Below are 19,519 nucleotides of genomic sequence, written 5' to 3' on the forward strand. Positions count from 1 at the left end.
AATCTAGTGCACACCATACATAATCAGAGCCCATGAAGCCAAGAGGTTGGCTCTGGATGCATACTGTGCAAAGTGCCGATTTCAAAATTAAAGGGCCATTATACACTAATTTTTTCTTTGCATAAATGTTTTGTAGATCTATTTATAAAGCCCATAAAGTTTTTGTTTTTTTAAATGTATAGTTTTGCTTATTTTTTAAATAACATTACTTTGATTTTCAGACTCCTAACCAAGCCCCAAAGTTTTATGTGAATACCGTCAGATACCTACGCCGGATTGCTCCTGTTTGTGTAAAGGGTCTTTTCATATGCAAAAGGGGGAGGGTCTTAATTCCCTCTTGCAATGGACTTTCCAGCTACCTTTTTAACAGAGGTAAACTAAGAGCTTCTAAGTAAGTTTTTAAACAGTTTTATACTGGATTTTTATATCAGTATCTGTGCATCTTATTCTTTATAGTAGAGTCTATTACATGCAGTTATATGAAAATGAGTGTATACTGTCCCTTTAAGACTAAAGCAGCTTTTTTTCCATAACACTCTCTACAGGAAACGGTTAGAATAATATGTTGGGGCTGTAATAGTCCCTTTTACCGACAAAACTTACTACAATAAAAAAAAAATTAAATGGTAATTTTTCAGCTGCCATTTTTTTTTTTTTTTTTTTTTTTTTTTTTACACACAAAGCCTTATTTACCCTTTATGCCACTCTGAGGAAAGCATCAAAAGCCAACATATAATGGTTGGAAAAACTACACACCCAGCATTTTAAAACGGATATTAAATACAAAGTGAAAGATGCATCAAACTGCTTTATGTCTCAGAAGCATTTTGCAACAAATAATGCACCAATTTCTACTTCCACAGATCATGTTGTTGTGGTATGAACTTATTATTTTCAAATGTGCAGTGGGAGAAAAAGGGTGAAAGGGCTCTGCACACATATTACTGCTTCCTAGGGAGCATAGGAAAATAGTGAGCTTTATGAGGAAGGAACAATACAGTAGTATTACAAAGCTCATGACAGGAAAATGACAATACAGACAAGTTGACTAATTTTTAACAACTTTAGCATTTTTGTAATATATAGGCTATTAAAAATGTTGCAGCTTGTTTTTTTAGTTCAAATACTATACTTTAATACAGTGTGCCTTTAAGGATTTAAAAGTGTTCTGTATGTATAAAACATAATTTATGCTTACCTGATAAATTCCTTTCTTCTGTAGTGTGATCAGTCCACGGGTCATCATTACTTCTGGGATATTACTCCTCCCCAACAGGAAATGCAAGAGGATTCACCCAGCAGAGCTGCATATAGCTCCTCCCCTCTACGTCACTCCCAGTCATTCGACCAAGGACCAACGAGAAAGGAAAAGCCAAGGGTGAAGTGGTGACTGGAGTATAAATTAAAAAATATTTACCTGCCTTAAAAACAGGGCGGGCCGTGGACTGATCACACTACAGAAGAAAGGAATTTATCAGGTAAGCATAAATTATGTTTTCTTCTGTTAAGTGTGATCAGTCCACGGGTCATCATTACTTCTGGGATACCAATACCAAAGCAAAAGTACACGGATGACGGGAGGGATAGGCAGGCTCTTTATACAGAAGGAACCACTGCCTGAAGAACCTTTCTCCCAAAAATAGCCTCAGATGAAGCAAAAGTGTCAAATTTGTAAAATTTGGAAAAAGTATGAAGCGAAGACCAAGTTGCAGCCTTGCAAATCTGTTCAACAGAGGCCTCATTCTTGAAGGCCCAAGTGGAAGCCACAGCTCTAGTAGAATGAGCTGTAATTCTTTCAGGAGGCTGCTGTCCAGCAGTCTCATAAGCTAAACGAATTATGCTACGAAGCCAAAAAGAAAGAGAGGTAGCGGAAGCTTTTTGACCTCTCCTCTGCCCAGAGTAAATGACAAACAGAGAAGACGTTTGTCGAAATTCCTTAGTTGCCTGTAAGTAAAATTTTAGAGCACGGACTACATCCAGGTTGTGCAGTAGACGTTCCTTCTTTGAAGAAGGATTTGGGCATAAAGGAACAACAATCTCTTGATTGATATTCCTGTTAGTAACTACCTTAGGTAAGAACCCAGGTTTAGTACGCAGGACTACCTTATCCGAATGAAAAATCAAATAAGGAGAATCACAATGTAAGGCTGATAATTCAGAGACTCTTCGAGCCGAGGAAATAGCCATTAAAAATAGAACTTTCCAAGATAACAACTTTATATCAATGGAATGAAGGGGTTCAAACGGAACGCCCTGTAAAACATTAAGAACAAGGTTTAAACTCCATGGTGGAGCAACAGTTTTAAACACAGGCTTAATTCTGGCCAAAGCCTGACAAAAGGCCTGGACGTCAGGAACTTCTGACAGACGTTTGTGTAACAGAATGGACAGAGCTGAGATCTGTCCCTTTAATGAACTAGCAGATAAACCCTTTTCTAAACCTTCTTGTAGAAAAGACAATATCCTAGGAATCCTAACCTTACTCCAAGAGTAACCTTTGGATTCACACCAATATAGGTATTTACGCCATATCTTATGGTAAATCTTTCTGGTAACAGGTTTCCTAGCCTGTATTAAGGTATCAATAACTGACTCAGAAAATCCACGTCTTGATAAAATCAAGCGTTCAATTTCCAAGCAGTCAGCTTCAGAGAAGTTAGATTTTGATGTTTGAAGGGACCCTGTATCAGAAGGTCCTGTTTCAGAGGTAGAGACCAAGGTGGACAGGATGACATGTCCACCAGGTCTGCATACCAAGTCCTGCGTGGCCACGCAGGTGCTATTAGAATCACTGATGCTCTCTCTTGTTTGATTCTGGCAATCAATCGAGGAAGCAACGGGAAGGGTGGAAACACGTAAGCCATCCTGAAGTCCCAAGGTGCTGTCAGAGCATCTATCAGGACTGCTCCTGGATCCCTGGATCTGGACCCGTAACGAGGAAGCTTGGCGTTCTGTCGAGACGCCATGAGATCTCTCTCTGGTTTGCCCCAACGTCGAAGTATTTGGGCAAAGATCTCCGGATGAAGTTCCCACTCCCCCGGATGAAAAGTCTGACGACTTAAGAAATCCGCCTCCCAGTTCTCCACTCCCGGGATGTGGATTGCTGACAGGTGGCAAGAGTGAGACTCTGCCCAGCGAATTATCTTTGATACTTCCATCATAGCTAGGGAGCTTCTTGTCCCTCCCTGATGGTTGATGTAAGCTACAGTCGTGATGTTGTCCGACTGAAACCTGATGAACCCGAGATGTCAACTGGGGCCAAGCCAGGAGGGCATTGAGAACTGCTCTCAATTCCAGAATGTTTATTGGCAGGAGACTCTCCTCCTGACTCCATTGTCCCTGAGCCTTCAGAGAATTCCAGACGGCACCCCAACCTAGAAGGCTGGCGTCTGTTGTTACAATTGTCCAGTCTGGTCTGCTGAATGGCATCCCCCTGGACAGATGTGGCCGAGAAAGCCACCATAGAAGAGAATTTCTGGTCTCTTGATCCAGATTCAGAGAAGGGGATAAGTCTGAGTAATCCCCATTCCACTGACTTAGCATGCACAGTTGCAGTGGTCTGAGGTGTAAGCGTGCAAAGGGAACTATGTCCATTGCCGCTACCATTAAGCCGATTACCTCCATGCATTGAGCCACTGACGGGTGTTGAATGGAATGAAGGGTGCGGCAAGCACTTTGAAGTCTTGTTAGCCTGTCCTCTGTCAGGTAAATCTTCATTTCTACAGAATCTATAAGAGTCCCCAGGAAGGGAACTCTTGTGAGTGGAACGAGTGAACTTTTCTTTTCGTTCACCTTCCATCCATGTGACCTTAGAAATGCCAGCACTAACTCTGTATGAGACTTGGCAGTTTGAAAGCTTGAAGCTTGTATCAGAATGTCGTCTAGGTATGGAGCTACCGAGATTCCCCGCGGTCTTAGTACCGCCAGAAGAGCACCCAGAACCTTTGTGAAGATTCTTGGAGCTGTAGCCAATCCGAATGGAAGAGCCACAAACTGGTAATGCCTGTCTAGGAAGGCAAACCTTAGGTACCGATAATGATCTTTGTGAATCGGTATGTGAAGGTAAGCATCTTTTAAATCTACCGTGGTCATGTATTGACCCTCTTGGATCATAGGTAAAATTGTCCGAATAGTCTCCATCTTGAACGATGGAACTCTTAGGAATTTGTTTAGGATCTTTAAGTCCAGGATTGGTCTGAAAGTTCCCTCTTTTTTGGGAACCACAAACAGATTTGAGTAAAACCCCTGTCCCTGTTCCGATCGTGGAACTGGATGGATTACTCCCATTAACAAGAGCTCTTGTACGCAGCGTAGAAACGCCTCTTTCTTTGTCTGGATTGTTGACAATCTTGACAGATGAAATCTCTCTCTTGGAGGAGAGTATTTGAAGTCCAGAAGGTATCCCTGAGATATTATCTCTAGCGCCCAGGGATCCTGAACATCTCTTGCCCAAGCCTGGGCGAAGAGAGAAAGTCTGCCCCCCACTAGATCCGATCCCGGATCGGGGGCCCTCAATTCATGCTGTTTTAGGGGCAGCAGCAGGTTTCCTAGTCTGCTTGCCCTTGTTCCAGGACTGGTTAGGTTTCCAGCCTTGTCTGTAGCGAGCAACAGCTCCTTCCTGTTTTGGTGCAGAGGAAGTTGATGCTGCTCCTGCTTTGAAATTACGAAAGGAACGAAAATTAGACTGTCTAGTCTTGGCTTTGGCTTTGTCCTGAGGCAGGGCATGGCCTTTACCTCCTGTAATGTCAGCGATAATCTCTTTCAACCCGGGCCCGAATAAGGTCTGCCCTTTGAAAGGTATATTAAGCAATTTAGACTTAGAAGTAACATCAGCTGACCAGGATTTTAGCCACAGCGCCCTGCGTGCCTGAATGGCGAATCCTGAATTCTTCGCCGTAAGTTTAGTAAGATGTACTACGGCCTCCGAAATGAATGAATTAGCTAGTTTAAGGACTCTAAGCCTGTCCGTAACGTCGTCCAGAGTAGCTGAACCAATGTTCTCTTCCAGAGACTCAATCCAGAATGCCGCTGCAGCCGTGATCGGCGCAATGCATGCAAGGGGTTGCAATATAAAACCTTGTTGAACAAACATTTTCTTAAGGTAACCCTCTAATTTTTTATCCATTGGATCTGAAAAAGCACAGCTATCCTCCACCGGGATAGTGGTACGCTTAGCTAAAGTAGAAACTGCTCCCTCCACCTTAGGGACCGTTTGCCATAAGTCCCTTGTGGTGGCGTCTATTGGAAACATTTTTCTAAATATCGGAGGGGGTGAGAACGGCACACCGGGTCTATCCCACTCCTTAGTAACAATTTCAGTAAGTCTCTTAGGTATAGGAAAAACCTCAGTACTCGTCGGTACCGCAAAATATTTATCCAACCTACACATTTTCTCTGGTATTGCAACTGTGTTACAATCATTCAGAGCCGCTAACACCTCCCCTAGTAATACACGGAGGTTTTCCAGTTTAAATTTAAAATTTGAAATATCTGAATCCAGTCTGTTTGGATCAGAACCGTCACCCACAGAATGAAGTTCTCCGTCCTCATGTTCTGCCACCTGTGACGCAGTGTCTGACATGGCCCTAATATTATCAGCGCACTCTGTTCTCACCCCAGAGTGATCACGCTTACCTCTTAGTTCTGGTAATTTAGCCAAAACCTCAGTCATAACAGTAGCCATATCCTGTAATGTGATTTGTAATGGCCGCCCAGATGTACTCGGCGCTACAATATCACACACCTCCCTCTGAGCGGGAGATGTAGGTACTGACACGTGGGGCGAGTTAGTCGGCATAACTCTCCCCTCGTTTGGTGAAATTTGTTCAATTTGTACAGATTGACTTTTATTTAAAGTAGCATCAATACAGTTAGTACATAAATTTCTATTGGGCTCCACTTTGGCATTGCAACAAATGACACAGGTATCATCCTCTGAATCAGACATGTTTAACACACTAGCAAATAAACTTGCAACTTGGAAATACAATTCAATTAGAATAATATTAAAACGTACTGTGCCTTTAAGAAGCACAGAAGATCTATGACAGTTGAAAATTAATAAATTGAAACAGTTATAGCCTCAATCCTTGTAAACAACACAACTTTAGCAAAGGTTTAATCCCATTAGCAAAGATAACAAATTCTGAAAGCAGGAAACAAATTACAGAATAAACGTTTTTTATCTCAGTCAAACTATAATTCTCACAGCTCTGCTGAGAGAAATTACCTCCCTCAAAATAAGTTTTGAAGACCCCTGAGCTCTGTAGAGATGAACCGGATCATGCAGGGAATACAATGAGTTGCTGACTGAAATATTTGATGCATAGTAAAAGCGCCAAAAAACGGCCCCTCCCCCTCACAACACAGCAGTGAGGGAGAACAGAAACTGTCAGAAAAACAGATTAAGCAACTGCCAAGTGGAAAAATAGTGCCCAAACATTTATTCACACAGTACCTCAGCAAATGAAAACGATTTTACATTCCAGCAAAAACGTTAAACATAATCTCTAGTTATTAAACAGCTTTATGAATTTCTTACAGTGTAATTCTAGTGAAGTACCATTCCCCAGAATACTGAAGTGTAAAGTATACATACATGACATTATATTGGTATGGCAGGATTTTCTCATCAATTCCATTGTCAGAAAATAAAAACTGCTACATACCTCTATGCAGATTCATCTGCCCGCTGTCCCCTGATCTGAAGTTTACCTCACTCCTCAGATGGCCGAGAACAGCAATATGATCTTAACTACTCCGGCTAAAATCATAGCAAAACTCTGGTAGATTCTTCTTCAAACTCTGCCAGAGAGGTAATAACACACTCCGGTGCTATTTTAAAATAACAAACTTTTGATTGAAGATATAAAACTAAGTATAATCACCATAGTCCTCTCACACATCCTATCTAGTCGTTGGGTGCAAGAGAATGACTGGGAGTGACGTAGAGGGGAGGAGCTATATGCAGCTCTGCTGGGTGAATCCTCTTGCACTTCCTGTTGGGGAGGAGTAATATCCCAGAAGTAATGATGACCCGTGGACTGATCACACTTAACAGAAGAAAGCAGGGGTTTTCAAACCTGTCCTCAGGCCTCCCTAAGAGGCCATATTTTCAGAATTACCTTGGGTGAGAACAGCAGATTATTATTTCACCTGTGCTTCAGTTCGGATACCCTGAAAGTCTGGCCTGTTAAGGAAGCCTGAGGACAGGTTTGAAAACACCTGGTATACTTCAAAATGCTAGAGCCAAAAGAAACATTCTAGGGAGATGCAGCTCCCTGTTTTTTCCAAACCTTGAGGATGCATTTTTGTTTGACATCAGGAACGCAGTGCAAGGCAAATTATGGCCACTTAGAGGCACATTGAAATAGGTCTGTGTCTAGTGTAACCTTTCCAACTTTTAAAAAGAATAACAAATATCACAACACACATCGTTATTCGGAGAGTAAAATAAAAAATAAATGTATTTCTTTCCCAAGCAAAACCTATAATTTGTTCACAAATAATTTTACCTTTATAGTCTTTGATTGGAGTCTCAGTCCATTAAGTGTATTTATTGCTCTTTCAGCATCTTTTGCATTTAAATAATTCACAAAGCCATATCCTAAACTGTGACCTGTAATTGTGGAAAAAAGAAGCCTTATTTTAGGCATGCAAGGCACAGTTCAGCATAACACAAGTGATCAAGACACCAAAAATATTACAATCACTATCAAAAGGAATCAGGGGGAATCTATCTAGTGCTCATGACCCTTTTTCAAAGCAATCACCTGCTTTTTTTTCTTTTCTATGTCACTTCTCTCTTTACCCATGCACCACATACTGAATCAACATTTTTACTAAGTTATTAGAGATATAAAAATGATTATGTTATCATTTAGGCATAACCGGTAGTTGGTCTCCATTACTTCAGCCACTGGTGTCTGTTGCAACTTGTTTAAACCAATTGACTACAAATATCAATTTTGATACGAGTAAGCCTAGGTGTGTGCAGAAGCGTGCACATGTCTTTAGACAAGTTTGTAAAAATGCGTAGAACAATGTTACACATGGCCGCCAAAGAATGTCTAAGACACGTGCATGCTTCTCAACTCCTATCAGCCTACAAAGGTTTACTCTTAAAAGGATACCTAGAGAACAAAACAAATTTTGATAAAGAAATTTTATTGGAAACAGAAAGAGCATGCAATTTTAAATTATTACTTTACTGTCCATTTAAGAATACAGTATACCCACATTCACCTGCAACTTTATCCCGGATAAGTTTTGCAGACTCCACTTCACCGATGCTGCTGAATAAGCTGCGCAATTCATCCTGTGTCATGTTCTGAGGAAGGTAGTTTACAATCAAGTTTGTTCTACCCATGTCATCTCTGCACACTTCATCCATGTGATCTTCATAACCGTTAGACATTTTAGATTACCTACAATTGAGAAAAATAAGGTTATATTATGTTTATAGTATAATAAAAAAATAGTCAAAAACTAAATAAAAGCTATATGGAAAAAAGTAATATGCATATACTTTTCAGAATGTGGTAGTCATGCACACAATGTAAACATACACACATTTAATAGCACTACAAAGTTGGATTTTTTGCACAACCAATATGGTTATATTAATATACTTTTAACCTCTGTGATTACCTTGTATCTAAGGGTCTTTTGACAGCCCGCTGATCACATGGCAATTTATTATATATGGACTTGCATTTTAGACAATTAGTGCAGTGTCATCCACAACAACTCCACAGAAAAGAGCACAATGTTATCTATAATGCCCACATAGATAAGCAGTCTCTTGTGAAAAGCTAGTAAAAAGCATGTGATAAGAGGCTGTCTGTAGTGGCTTAGAAACAGGCAGACATTTAGAGGTTTAAAAGCTATAAAGTATATTAATATAAAAATATTGGTTGTGCAGAGTTGGGGAATGGGTAGCAAAGGCATTATCTATCTTTTTAAACAAAAACAATTTTGGTGTTGATTGTCCCTTTAAACTACACACAAGGAGGATTAAAAACACTTATAGGGAACATGAAACAATAAATAAATGCTAGATAGAATGATGCATTCAAAGAAAAGATTAGTCTGAAAATAAACACGTAGATATATTTTTTAAAGTTTTATTAGCTGTTTAAATATTGACAATATAAGTGTAAAGTTTTAGTGTCTCTAAAACAATGGGAGTTGCCATGTTGTAACTTAGGATGACTTCTCTGCTGTGGAAAAACTGGGGACAGTTATAAAGAGGTCACTAGAGTGTTCTGCCCTTCCATTTCTAAAAGGAAATAAAAAGCTCACAATTCAAGAATGGAATTGCAGGAAAAAGAAAATGTATGCTTACTTGATAAATGTATTTCTTTTTTGACACGATGAGTCCACGGATCTTATTTACTAATTGGATATTCACCTCCTGGTCAGCAGGAGGAGGCAAAGAGCAACAAAGCAGAGCTGTTAAATAGCTCCTCCCCTCCCTCCCACTCCAGTCATTCGACCGAAGTTAGGAAGAGAAAGGAAAAGCCAAGGTGCAGAGGTGTCTGAAGTTTACAATAACCCTTAACCTGTCTATAAGAACAGGCAGGCCGTGGACACGTGTCAAAAAAGAAATACATTTATCAGGTAAGCATAAATTTCCTTTTCGACACTATGAGTCCATGGATCATCTTAATTACTAATGGGATTCAATACCCAAGCTAGAGTACACAGATGATACAGGAGGGACAAGACAGGGAACCTAAACGGAAGGCACCACTACTTTAAGAACCTCTCTCCCAAAAACAGCCTCAGCCGAGGCAAAAAGGTCAAATTTGTAAAACTTCGAAAAAGCGTGAAGAGAGGAACAAGTTGCAGCCTTGCAAATCTGTTCCACAGAAGCTTCATTTTTGAATGCCCATGAGGAAGCAACAGCCCTCGTGAAATGAGCCATAACTCTTTCAGGAGGCTGCTATCCAGCAGTCTCATATGCAAAACGTATGATGCGCTTCAGACAAAAAGAAGTAACCATAGCTTTCTGTCCCTTGCGTTTTCCTGAGAAAACCACAAACAAAGAAGAAGACTGACGAAAGTGCTTAGTCGCCTGCAGGTAAAACTTTAAAGTATGGACCACATCCAAATTGTGCAAAAGAAGGATTAGGACACAAGGAAGGAACAACAATCTCCTGATTAATGTTCCGGTCAGAAACAACCTTAGGAAGAAATCCTAAGTTAGTACGTAAAACTACCTTATCTGAATGGAAATAAGATAAGGAGACTCATACTGAAATGCAGAGAGCTCTGACACTGAGCAGAAGAAATATCAACAAGAAATAAAACTTTCCAAGATAACAACTCAATATCTAAAGGAAAGAATAGGCTCAAACGGAGTCCCTTGAAGAACTCTGAAAACTAAATTCAGACTCCATGGAGGAGTAACCGTTATGAAAACAGGTCTGGCAAAATGATTGTACATCTGGGACATCTACCAGACGTTTGTGTAACAAAATAGAGAAACACAGAGTTTATACCCGTTAGGGAACATGACGTTAAACCTTCTTCCAAACCCTCTTGGAGAAAAGACAAAATTCTATGAATCTTATCTAGTCCATGGATTCACACCAATAGAGATATTTAGGCCATATCTTATGATAAATTTGACTAATAACAGGCTTTCGAGCCTGAATCATGGTCACAATGACCGAGTCATAAAATCCCTGCTTAGATAATGTGTTCAATCTCCAAGCAGTCAGTTTCAGATAAAAAAGATTTGTATTAAGGAGGGGCCCTTGAATTAGAAGGACCTTCCTCAACGGAAGTCTCCAAGGTGGCAGAGGTGACATGTCCACCAGATCTGTATACTAAATCCTACAAGGCGAAGTTGGTGCTATGAGCATCACCGAAGCCCTCTCCTGCTTGATTCGAGCAATGGCCCAAGGAAGAAAAGCAAACTGAGGAAAAAGCTGGAGAACACTTCCAGAGGAGTTCCCACTCCCCTGGATGAAAGGACTGCTTGCTCAGGAAATCCGCCTCCCAAATGTTCCACCCCTGGGATGTAGCTCGCCAACAGGCAGCAAGAATGGGCCTCCGCCCACTGAATAATTTTGGATACCTCTGTCATCGCTAAAGGAACTCCTCGTTCCTCCCTGATGATTGATGTAAGCCACCAACGTCATTTTGAGTGACTGAAACCTGATAAACTGGACAGAGGCTAACTCAGGCCAGGTCAGAAGAACATGGTGAATCACTAAGCTCCAGAATGTTTATAGGAAGAAGAGACTCTGGCTGAGTCCAAACCCCCTGAGCCCTTAGGGAGCCCCAGACTGCTCCCCACCCTAGAAGGCTGGCGTCTGTTGTCACAAACACCCAAGATGGTCTGCGAAAGCAGGTTCCCTGGGAGAGATGATCCAGGGACAACCACCATTGAAGAGAATCCCTCGTCTCCTGCTCCAGTAGTATTAGAGGAGACAAATCTGTATAATCTCCGATCCATTGCCTGAGCGTGCTTAACTGCAGAGATCTGAGATGGAACCGAGCAAATGGGATGATGTCCATTGCCGTCACCATCAGACCAATTAACTCCATGCACTGAGCCACTGAAGGCCGAGGAGTGGACTGAATGACTAAACAAGTATCGATAATCTCTGATTTCCTGACATTCCGTCAGAAAAATCTTCATTTATATGGAATCTATTATGGTTCCCAAGAAAATTACTTTTGTGCATGGGACTAAGGAACTCTTTTCCAAATTTTCCCTACCACCCGTAAGACCACGGGAAGGATAACACCAAGTCCGTGTGAAATCTTGTTAGATGTAAGGATAGTGTCTGACTCTGGACTAGAATGTCGTCCAGATAGGACGCCACTGCAATGCCCCGTAACCGAAGCACCGCCAACAGTGCTCCCAGAGCCTTCGCGAAAAATCAGAGCTGTGGCAAGACCGAAAAGAAGAGCCACGAACTGGAAGCGTTTGTCCAACTTGTGAATGGCACATGAAGGTACGCTTCCTTTAAATCCACTGTTGTCATAAATTGACCCTCTTGGATCAAGGGAAGAATGGTACACTAAGAAAATCTGTTTAGACTCTTGACATCTAAAAAGTGGTCTGCAGCCTCCCTCTTTTTGGGAGCCACAAACCGATTGGTATAAAAAAAAAAAAGAAAAAAAAAAAAAAGACCCAGTACCTGTATTGGAACAGGAACAATCATTCCCAGGACTGAGATGTCTCTTACGCAGTGTAACAACACCTCTCCTTTTGTCTGATCTGCAGATAATCTTGAAAGCAGAAACCTGCCTCTGGGTGGAAGACTCTAACTCTAATTTGAATCCCTGGGACACTATTTTCTATTGCCCAGGGATTCTGAACATCTCAAACCCAAGCCTGAGCGAAGACAGAAAGTCTGCTCCCTACAAGATCCGATCCCGGATCGGGGGCATGTCCGTCATGCTGTCTTTAATTCAACAGCAAGCTATTTGTTTTATTTGGTTTTTGAATTTCAAAAGGAAATTATTTCCGTCAAGCCAGGTTCCAACAAGGTCTTCCCCTTGTAAGGAATAGCTAAAAGCTTAGACTTAGGGCATACATCCGTAGAACAAAGTTCTAACCATAAGGCTCTGTGAGCTGGAACAGAGAAACATGAAATCTATGCTCCCAGTTTGGTAACTTGAAGGGAAAAATTTGAAAACAAAGGAATTATCCAATTTGAAAGCTTATATCCTATCCTGGAGTTTATCCAGGGGAGTCTCTGACTTAGTAGCATCAAACAACGCATTAAAACCAATAGGCCGTCGCCCTAGTGACGGTAGCAAAATGCACAGCTGGTTGCCTTGGAAGCCCTGGTGTACATCACTTTTCTAATTTTTTGTCCATAGGACCCTTGAAAAACTCAACTCTCCTCTAAGGGTATAGTAGTTCTGTTAGCTAAGCTGGAAACTACTCCATCCTGAGTCGGCTATGGGAAACATATTAAATATAGGGAATGTGGTTTCTTCCATTTCTTATAACTTACTGGACGCACTAGAACAGATTACACCATTCGTAATAGCCACTACTGAATCAATCGCCCTAAATGATTGAAAATAATTCCTCTAGAAATGTTGTCTACTACGTGGTAAAAACATATAATGCATGGATGTGGAGCAACTCCAGGTGGAGTGTGAGGAAGCGCAGGGCATTGCATGTGAGCTTCCACCGACCCCTAAAAAGCAAACGCCTTTGAAGCAGTAATTTCAGAAAAAAGTGAATTTTTTTTATTATTAAAAATTGACACACAAAAAGAGTTACTGTCTCTTTAAACTTTAATGGACTTCTTATTTCTGTGTGCAGAAGCAAGCTAAATTAGCATGCCAAAATAGCTGTTTATAGACATTGCCATGACAAAGCAGCAACGTCTTGTGCAGCAATTCCAGATGGGAATTGCAAGGAACTGCAGGGCACTGCATGTGACTGTCTCTTTAAAATTTAAAAGTAATTTCTTATTTCTGTGTGCAGAAGCAAGTAAATTAGTATGTCAACCTTGCTGCTCATAAACATTGCCATGACATTAAAGAAGTAATGTCCTGTGCAGCAATTCCAGATGGGAATTGCAAGGAACCGCAGGGCACTGCATGTGACTAAAATTTAACCTTAATTTCTTATTTCTGTGAAATTAGTATGTCAACATTGCTGTTCATGAACTCACATAAAACAGAATAATGAATTAAAAACGTAATCAGTTGCTAATAAAACTCAACATATAGCAAGTGGCACTGACTCTTTAAAGTTAAAAAAATAAAAACATAATTTATGCTTACCTGATAAATTCCTTTCTTCTGTAGTGTGATCAGTCCACGGGTCATCATTACTTCTGGGATATTACTCCTCCCCAACAGGAAGTGCAAGAGGATTCACCCAGCAGAGCTGCATATAGCTCCTCCCCTCTACGTCACTCCCAGTCATTCGACCAAGGACCAACGAGAAAGGAAAAGCCAAGGGTGAAGTGGTGACTGGAGTATAAATTAAAAAATATTTACCTGCCTTAAAAACAGGGCGGGCCGTGGACTGATCACACTACAGAAGAAAGGAATTTATCAGGTAAGCATAAATTATGTTTTCTTCTGTTAAGTGTGATCAGTCCACGGGTCATCATTACTTCTGGGATACCAATACCAAAGCAAAAGTACACGGATGACGGGAGGGATAGGCAGGCTCTTTATACAGAAGGAACCACTGCCTGAAGAACCTTTCTCCCAAAAATAGCCTCCGATGAAGCAAAAGTGTCAAATTTGTAAAATTTGGAAAAAGTATGAAGCGAAGACCAAGTTGCAGCCTTGCAAATCTGTTCAACAGAGGCCTCATTCTTGAAGGCCCAAGTGGAAGCCACAGCTCTAGTAGAATGAGCTGTAATTCTTTCAGGAGGCTGCTGTCCAGCAGTCTCATAAGCTAAACGAATTATGCTACGAAGCCAAAAAGAAAGAGAGGTAGCGGAAGCTTTTTGACCTCTCCTCTGCCCAGAGTAAATGACAAACAGAGAAGACGTTTGTCGAAATTCCTTAGTTGCCTGTAAGTAAAATTTTAGAGCACGGACTACATCCAGGTTGTGCAGTAGACGTTCCTTCTTTGAAGAAGGATTTGGGCATAAAGAAGGAACAACAATCTCTTGATTGATATTCCTGTTAGTAACTACCTTAGGTAAGAACCCAGGTTTAGTACGCAGGACTACCTTATCCGAATGAAAAATCAAATAAGGAGAATCACAATGTAAGGCTGATAATTCAGAGACTCTTCGAGCCGAGGAAATAGCCATTAAAAATAGAACTTTCCAAGATAACAACTTTATATCAATGGAATGAAGGGGTTCAAACGGAACGCCCTGTAAAACATTAAGAACAAGGTTTAAACTCCATGGTGGAGCAACAGTTTTAAACATAGGCTTAATTCTGGCCAAAGCCTGACAAAAGGCCTGGACGTCAGGAACTTCTGACAGACGTTTGTGTAACAGAATGGACAGAGCTGAGATCTGTCCCTTTAATGAACTAGCAGATAAACCCTTTTCTAAACCTTCTTGTAGAAAAGACAATATCCTAGGAATCCTAACCTTACTCCAAGAGTAACCTTTGGATTCACACCAATATAGGTATTTACGCCATATCTTATGGTAAATCTTTCTGGTAACAGGTTTCCTAGCCTGTATTAAGGTATCAATAACTGACTCAGAAAATCCACGTCTTGATAAAATCAAGCGTTCAATTTCCAAGCAGTCAGCTTCAGAGAAGTTAGATTTTGATGTTTGAAGGGACCCTGTATCAGAAGGTCCTGTTTCAGAGGTAGAGACCAAGGTGGACAGGATGACATGTCCACCAGGTCTGCATACCAAGTCCTGCGTGGCCACGCAGGTGCTATTAGAATCACTGATGCTCTCTCTTGTTTGATTCTGGCAATCAATCGAGGAAGCAACGGGAAGGGTGGAAACACGTAAGCCATCCTGAAGTCCCAAGGTGCTGTCAGAGCATCTATCAGGACTGCTCCTGGATCCCTGGATCTGGACCCGTAACGAGGAAGCTTGGCGTTCTGTCGAGACGCCATGAGATCTATCTCTGGTTTGCCCCAACGTCGAAGTATTTGGGCAAAGACCTCCGGATGAAGTTCCCACTCCCCCGGATGAAAAGTCTGACGACTTAAGAAATCCGCCTCCCAGTTCTCCACTCCCGGGATGTGGATTGCTGACAGGTGGCAAGAGTGAGACTCTGCCCAGCAAATTATCTTTGATACTTCCATCATAGCTAGGGAGCTTCTTGTTCCTCCCTGATGGTTGATGTAAGCTACAGTCGTGATGTTGTCCGACTGAAACCTGATGAACCCCCGAGTTGTCAACTGGGGCCAAGCCAGGAGGGCATTGAGAACTGCTCTCAATTCCAGAATGTTTATTGGCAGGAGACTCTCCTCCTGACTCCATTGTCCCTGAGCCTTCAGAGAATTCCAGACGGCACCCCAACCTAGAAGGCTGGCGTCTGTTGTTACAATTGTCCAGTCTGGTCTGCTGAATGGCATCCCCCTGGACAGATGTGGCCGAGAAAGCCACCATAGAAGAGAATTTCTTGTCTCTTGATCCAGATTCAGAGAAGGGGATAAGTCTGAGTAATCCCCATTCCACTGACTTAGCATGCACAGTTGCAGTGGTCTGAGGTGTAAGCGTGCAAAGGGTACTATGTCCATTGCCGCTACCATTAAGCCGATTACCTCCATGCATTGAGCCACTGACGGGTGTTGAATGGAATGAAGGGTGCGGCAAGCACTTTGAAGTCTTGTTAGCCTGTCCTCTGTCAGGTAAATCTTCATTTCTACAGAATCTATAAGAGTCCCCAGGAAGGGAACTCTTGTGAGTGGAACGAGTGAACTTTTCTTTTCGTTCACCTTCCATCCATGTGACCTTAGAAATGCCAGCACTAACTCTGTATGAGACTTGGCAGTTTGAAAGCTTGAAGCTTGTATCAGAATGTCGTCTAGGTATGGAGCTACCGAGATTCCCCGCGGTCTTAGTACCGCCAGAAGAGCACCCAGAACCTTTGTGAAGATTCTTGGAGCTGTAGCCAATCCGAATGGAAGAGCCACAAACTGGTAATGCCTGTCTAGGAAGGCAAACCTTAGGTACCGATAATGATCTTTGTGAATCGGTATGTGAAGGTAAGCATCTTTTAAATCTACAGTGGTCATGTATTGACCCTCTTGGATCATAGGTAAAATTGTCCGAATAGTCTCCATCTTGAACGATGGAACTCTTAGGAATTTGTTTAGGATCTTTAAGTCCAGGATTGGTCTGAAAGTTCCCTCTTTTTTGGGAACCACAAACAGATTTGAGTAAAACCCCTGTTCCGATCGTGGAACTGGATGGATTACTCCCATTAACAAGAGCTCTTGTACGCAGCGTAGAAACGCCTCTTTCTTTGTCTGGATTGTTGACAATCTTGACAGATGAAATCTCTCTCGGAGGAGAGTATTTGAAGTCCAGAAGGTATCCCTGAGATATTATCTCTAGCGCCCAGGGATCCTGAACATCTCTTGCCCAAGCCTGGGCAAAGAGAGAAAGTCTGCCCCCCACTAGATCCGATCCCGGATCGGGGGCCCTCAATTCATGCTGTTTTAGGGGCAGCAGCAGGTTTCCTAGTCTGCTTGCCCTTGTTCCAGGACTGGTTAGGTTTCCAGCCTTGTCTGTAGTGAGCAACAGCTCCTTCCTGTTTTGGTGCAGAGGAAGTTGATGCTGCTCCTGCTTTGAAATTACGAAAGGAACGAAAATTAGACTGTCTAGTCTTGGCTTTGGCTTTGTCCTGAGGCAGGGCATGGCCTTTACCTCCTGTAATGTCAGCGATAATCTCTTTCAACCCGGGCCCGAATAAGGTCTGCCCTTTGAAAGGTATATTAAGCAATTTAGACTTAGAAGTAACATCAGCTGACCAGGATTTTAGCCACAGCGCCCTGCGTGCCTGAATGGCGAATCCTGAATTCTTCGCCGTAAGTTTAGTAAGATGTACTACGGCCTCCGAAATGAATGAATTAGCTAGTTTAAGGACTCTAAGCCTGTCCGTAATGTCGTCCAGAGTAGCTGAACCAATGTTCTCTTCCAGAGACTCAATCCAGAATGCCGCTGCAGCCGTGATCGGCGCAATGCATGCAAGGGGTTGCAATATAAAACCTTGTTGAACAAACATTTTCTTAAGGTAACCCTCTAACTTTTTATCCATTGGATCTGAAAAAGCACAGCTATCCTCCACCGGGATAGTGGTACGCTTAGCTAAGGTAGAAACTGCTCCCTCCACCTTAGGGACCGTTTGCCATAAGTCCCTTGTGGTGGCGTCTATTGGAAACATTTTTCTAAATATCGGAGGGGGTGAGAACGGCACACCGGGTCTATCCCACTCCTTAGTAACAATTTCAGTAAGTCTCTTAGGTATAGGAAAAACCTCAGTACTCGTCGGTACCGCAAAATATTTATCCAACCTACATAGTAAAAGCGCCAAAAAACGGCCCCTCCCCCTCACACACAGCAGTGAGGGAGAACAGAAACTGTCAGAAAAACAGATTAAGCAACTGCCAAGTGGAAAATTAATAAATTGAAACAGTTATAGCCTCAATCCTTGTAAACAACACAACTTTAGCAAAGGTGTAATCCCATTAGCAAAGATAACAAATTCTGAAAGCAGGAAACAAATTACAGAATAAACGCTTTTTTATCTCAGTCAAACTATAATTCTCACAGCTCTGCTGAGAGAAATTACCTCCCTCAAAATAAGTTTTGAAGACCCCTGAGCTCTGTAGAGATGAACCGGATCATGCAGGGAATACAATGAGTTGCTGACTGAAATATTTGATGCATAGTGCCCAAACATTTATTCACACAGTACCTCAGCAAATGAAAACGATTTTACAATCCAGCAAAAACGTTAAACATAATCTCTAGTTATTAAACAGCTTTATGTATTTCTCACAGTGTAATTCTAGTGAAGTACCATTCCCCAGAATACTGAAGTGTAAAGTATACATACATGACATTATATCGGTATGGCAGGATTTTCTCATCAATTCCATTGTCAGAAAATAAAAACTGCTACATACCTCTATGCAGATTCATCTGCCCGCTGTCCTCTGATCTGAAGTTTACCTCACTCCTCAGATGGCCGAGAACAGCAATATGACCTTAACTACTCCGGCTAAAATCATAGCAAAACTCTGGTAGATTCTTCTTCAAACTCTGCCAGAGAGGTAATAACACACTCCGGTGCTATTTTAAAATAACAAACTTTTGATTGAAGATATAAAACTAAGTATAATCACCATAGTCCTCTCACACATCCTATCTAGTCGTTGGGTGCAAGAGAATGACTGGGAGTGACGTAGAGGGGAGGAGCTATATGCAGCTCTGCTGGGTGAATCCTCTTGCACTTCCTGTTGGGGAGGAGTAATATCCCAGAAGTAATGATGACCCGTGGACTGATCACACTTAACAGAAGAAATAAACATCTTTATTCTCCTAGGTCGAACATTGAAGATGTATGAGGGAATTACAGAACCCTATCAATATCTCAGCTTGTTCTGAAGGATGGTACTGAGGCGTCAGGCAGCCTGCCTATACCAAAAAAACTGAGCACATAATAGCGCTGACTGATGCGCAATCATTTAGACAGAAATACCTGTGTGTCTTACGATAACCGGAAGTGACAGAAAGGAAGAGATTACTATACAGCGCCATCCTCCACTCCTAGCTTATACTCATAACTGACACGAGGGAGGAAAGAAAACATTGGCGCTGTTTTTTTTTTTACCAACTCCGCCCCTCGTGTCACCCAAGTAATCTCCCAGTCGACATTGTTTTCTCAGTAAAGGCGCCGGGAGCAAAGTCTAGACCTCACTGAAGTGAGTAAAGCTCCATCTCTAGTTAAAAGATGTAACACCGAACACACTGCACTCACACCGGTAGAGTACATGAACAAAAAAGGAAATGTATGCTTACCTGATAAATTTATTTATTTTACGATATGACGAGTCCATGGATTTCATCCTTACTTATGGGAT

At 41.8% G+C, this 19,519-nt stretch overlaps 1 protein-coding gene across 2 annotated transcripts in view; it reads right to left on the minus strand.

The window, feature by feature from the left end:
- The window catches only part of ELAVL1 (ELAV like RNA binding protein 1), a 47,619-nt gene that overhangs the window by 12,990 nt on the left and 15,110 nt on the right, over positions 1-19,519 (minus strand). Inside the window, exons 2-3 of one of the 2 annotated variants that reach the window (XM_053702985.1) lie at positions 8,245-8,426; positions 7,515-7,618 (exon numbers count right to left, since the gene is read on the minus strand). In XM_053702985.1, coding sequence (XP_053558960.1) covers positions 7,515-7,618; positions 8,245-8,416 — 276 coding nt within the window. In that variant the 5' untranslated portion in view covers positions 8,417-8,426. Of the gene's footprint in view, positions 1-7,514; positions 7,619-8,238; positions 8,427-19,519 lie in introns of both variants that reach the window. The other variant, XM_053702984.1, reaches the window with a different exon arrangement.

The sequence above is a fragment of the Bombina bombina genome, chromosome 2 (assembly GCF_027579735.1).
Source record: "Bombina bombina isolate aBomBom1 chromosome 2, aBomBom1.pri, whole genome shotgun sequence".
NCBI classification, from domain to species: Eukaryota; Metazoa; Chordata; class Amphibia; order Anura; family Bombinatoridae; genus Bombina; species Bombina bombina.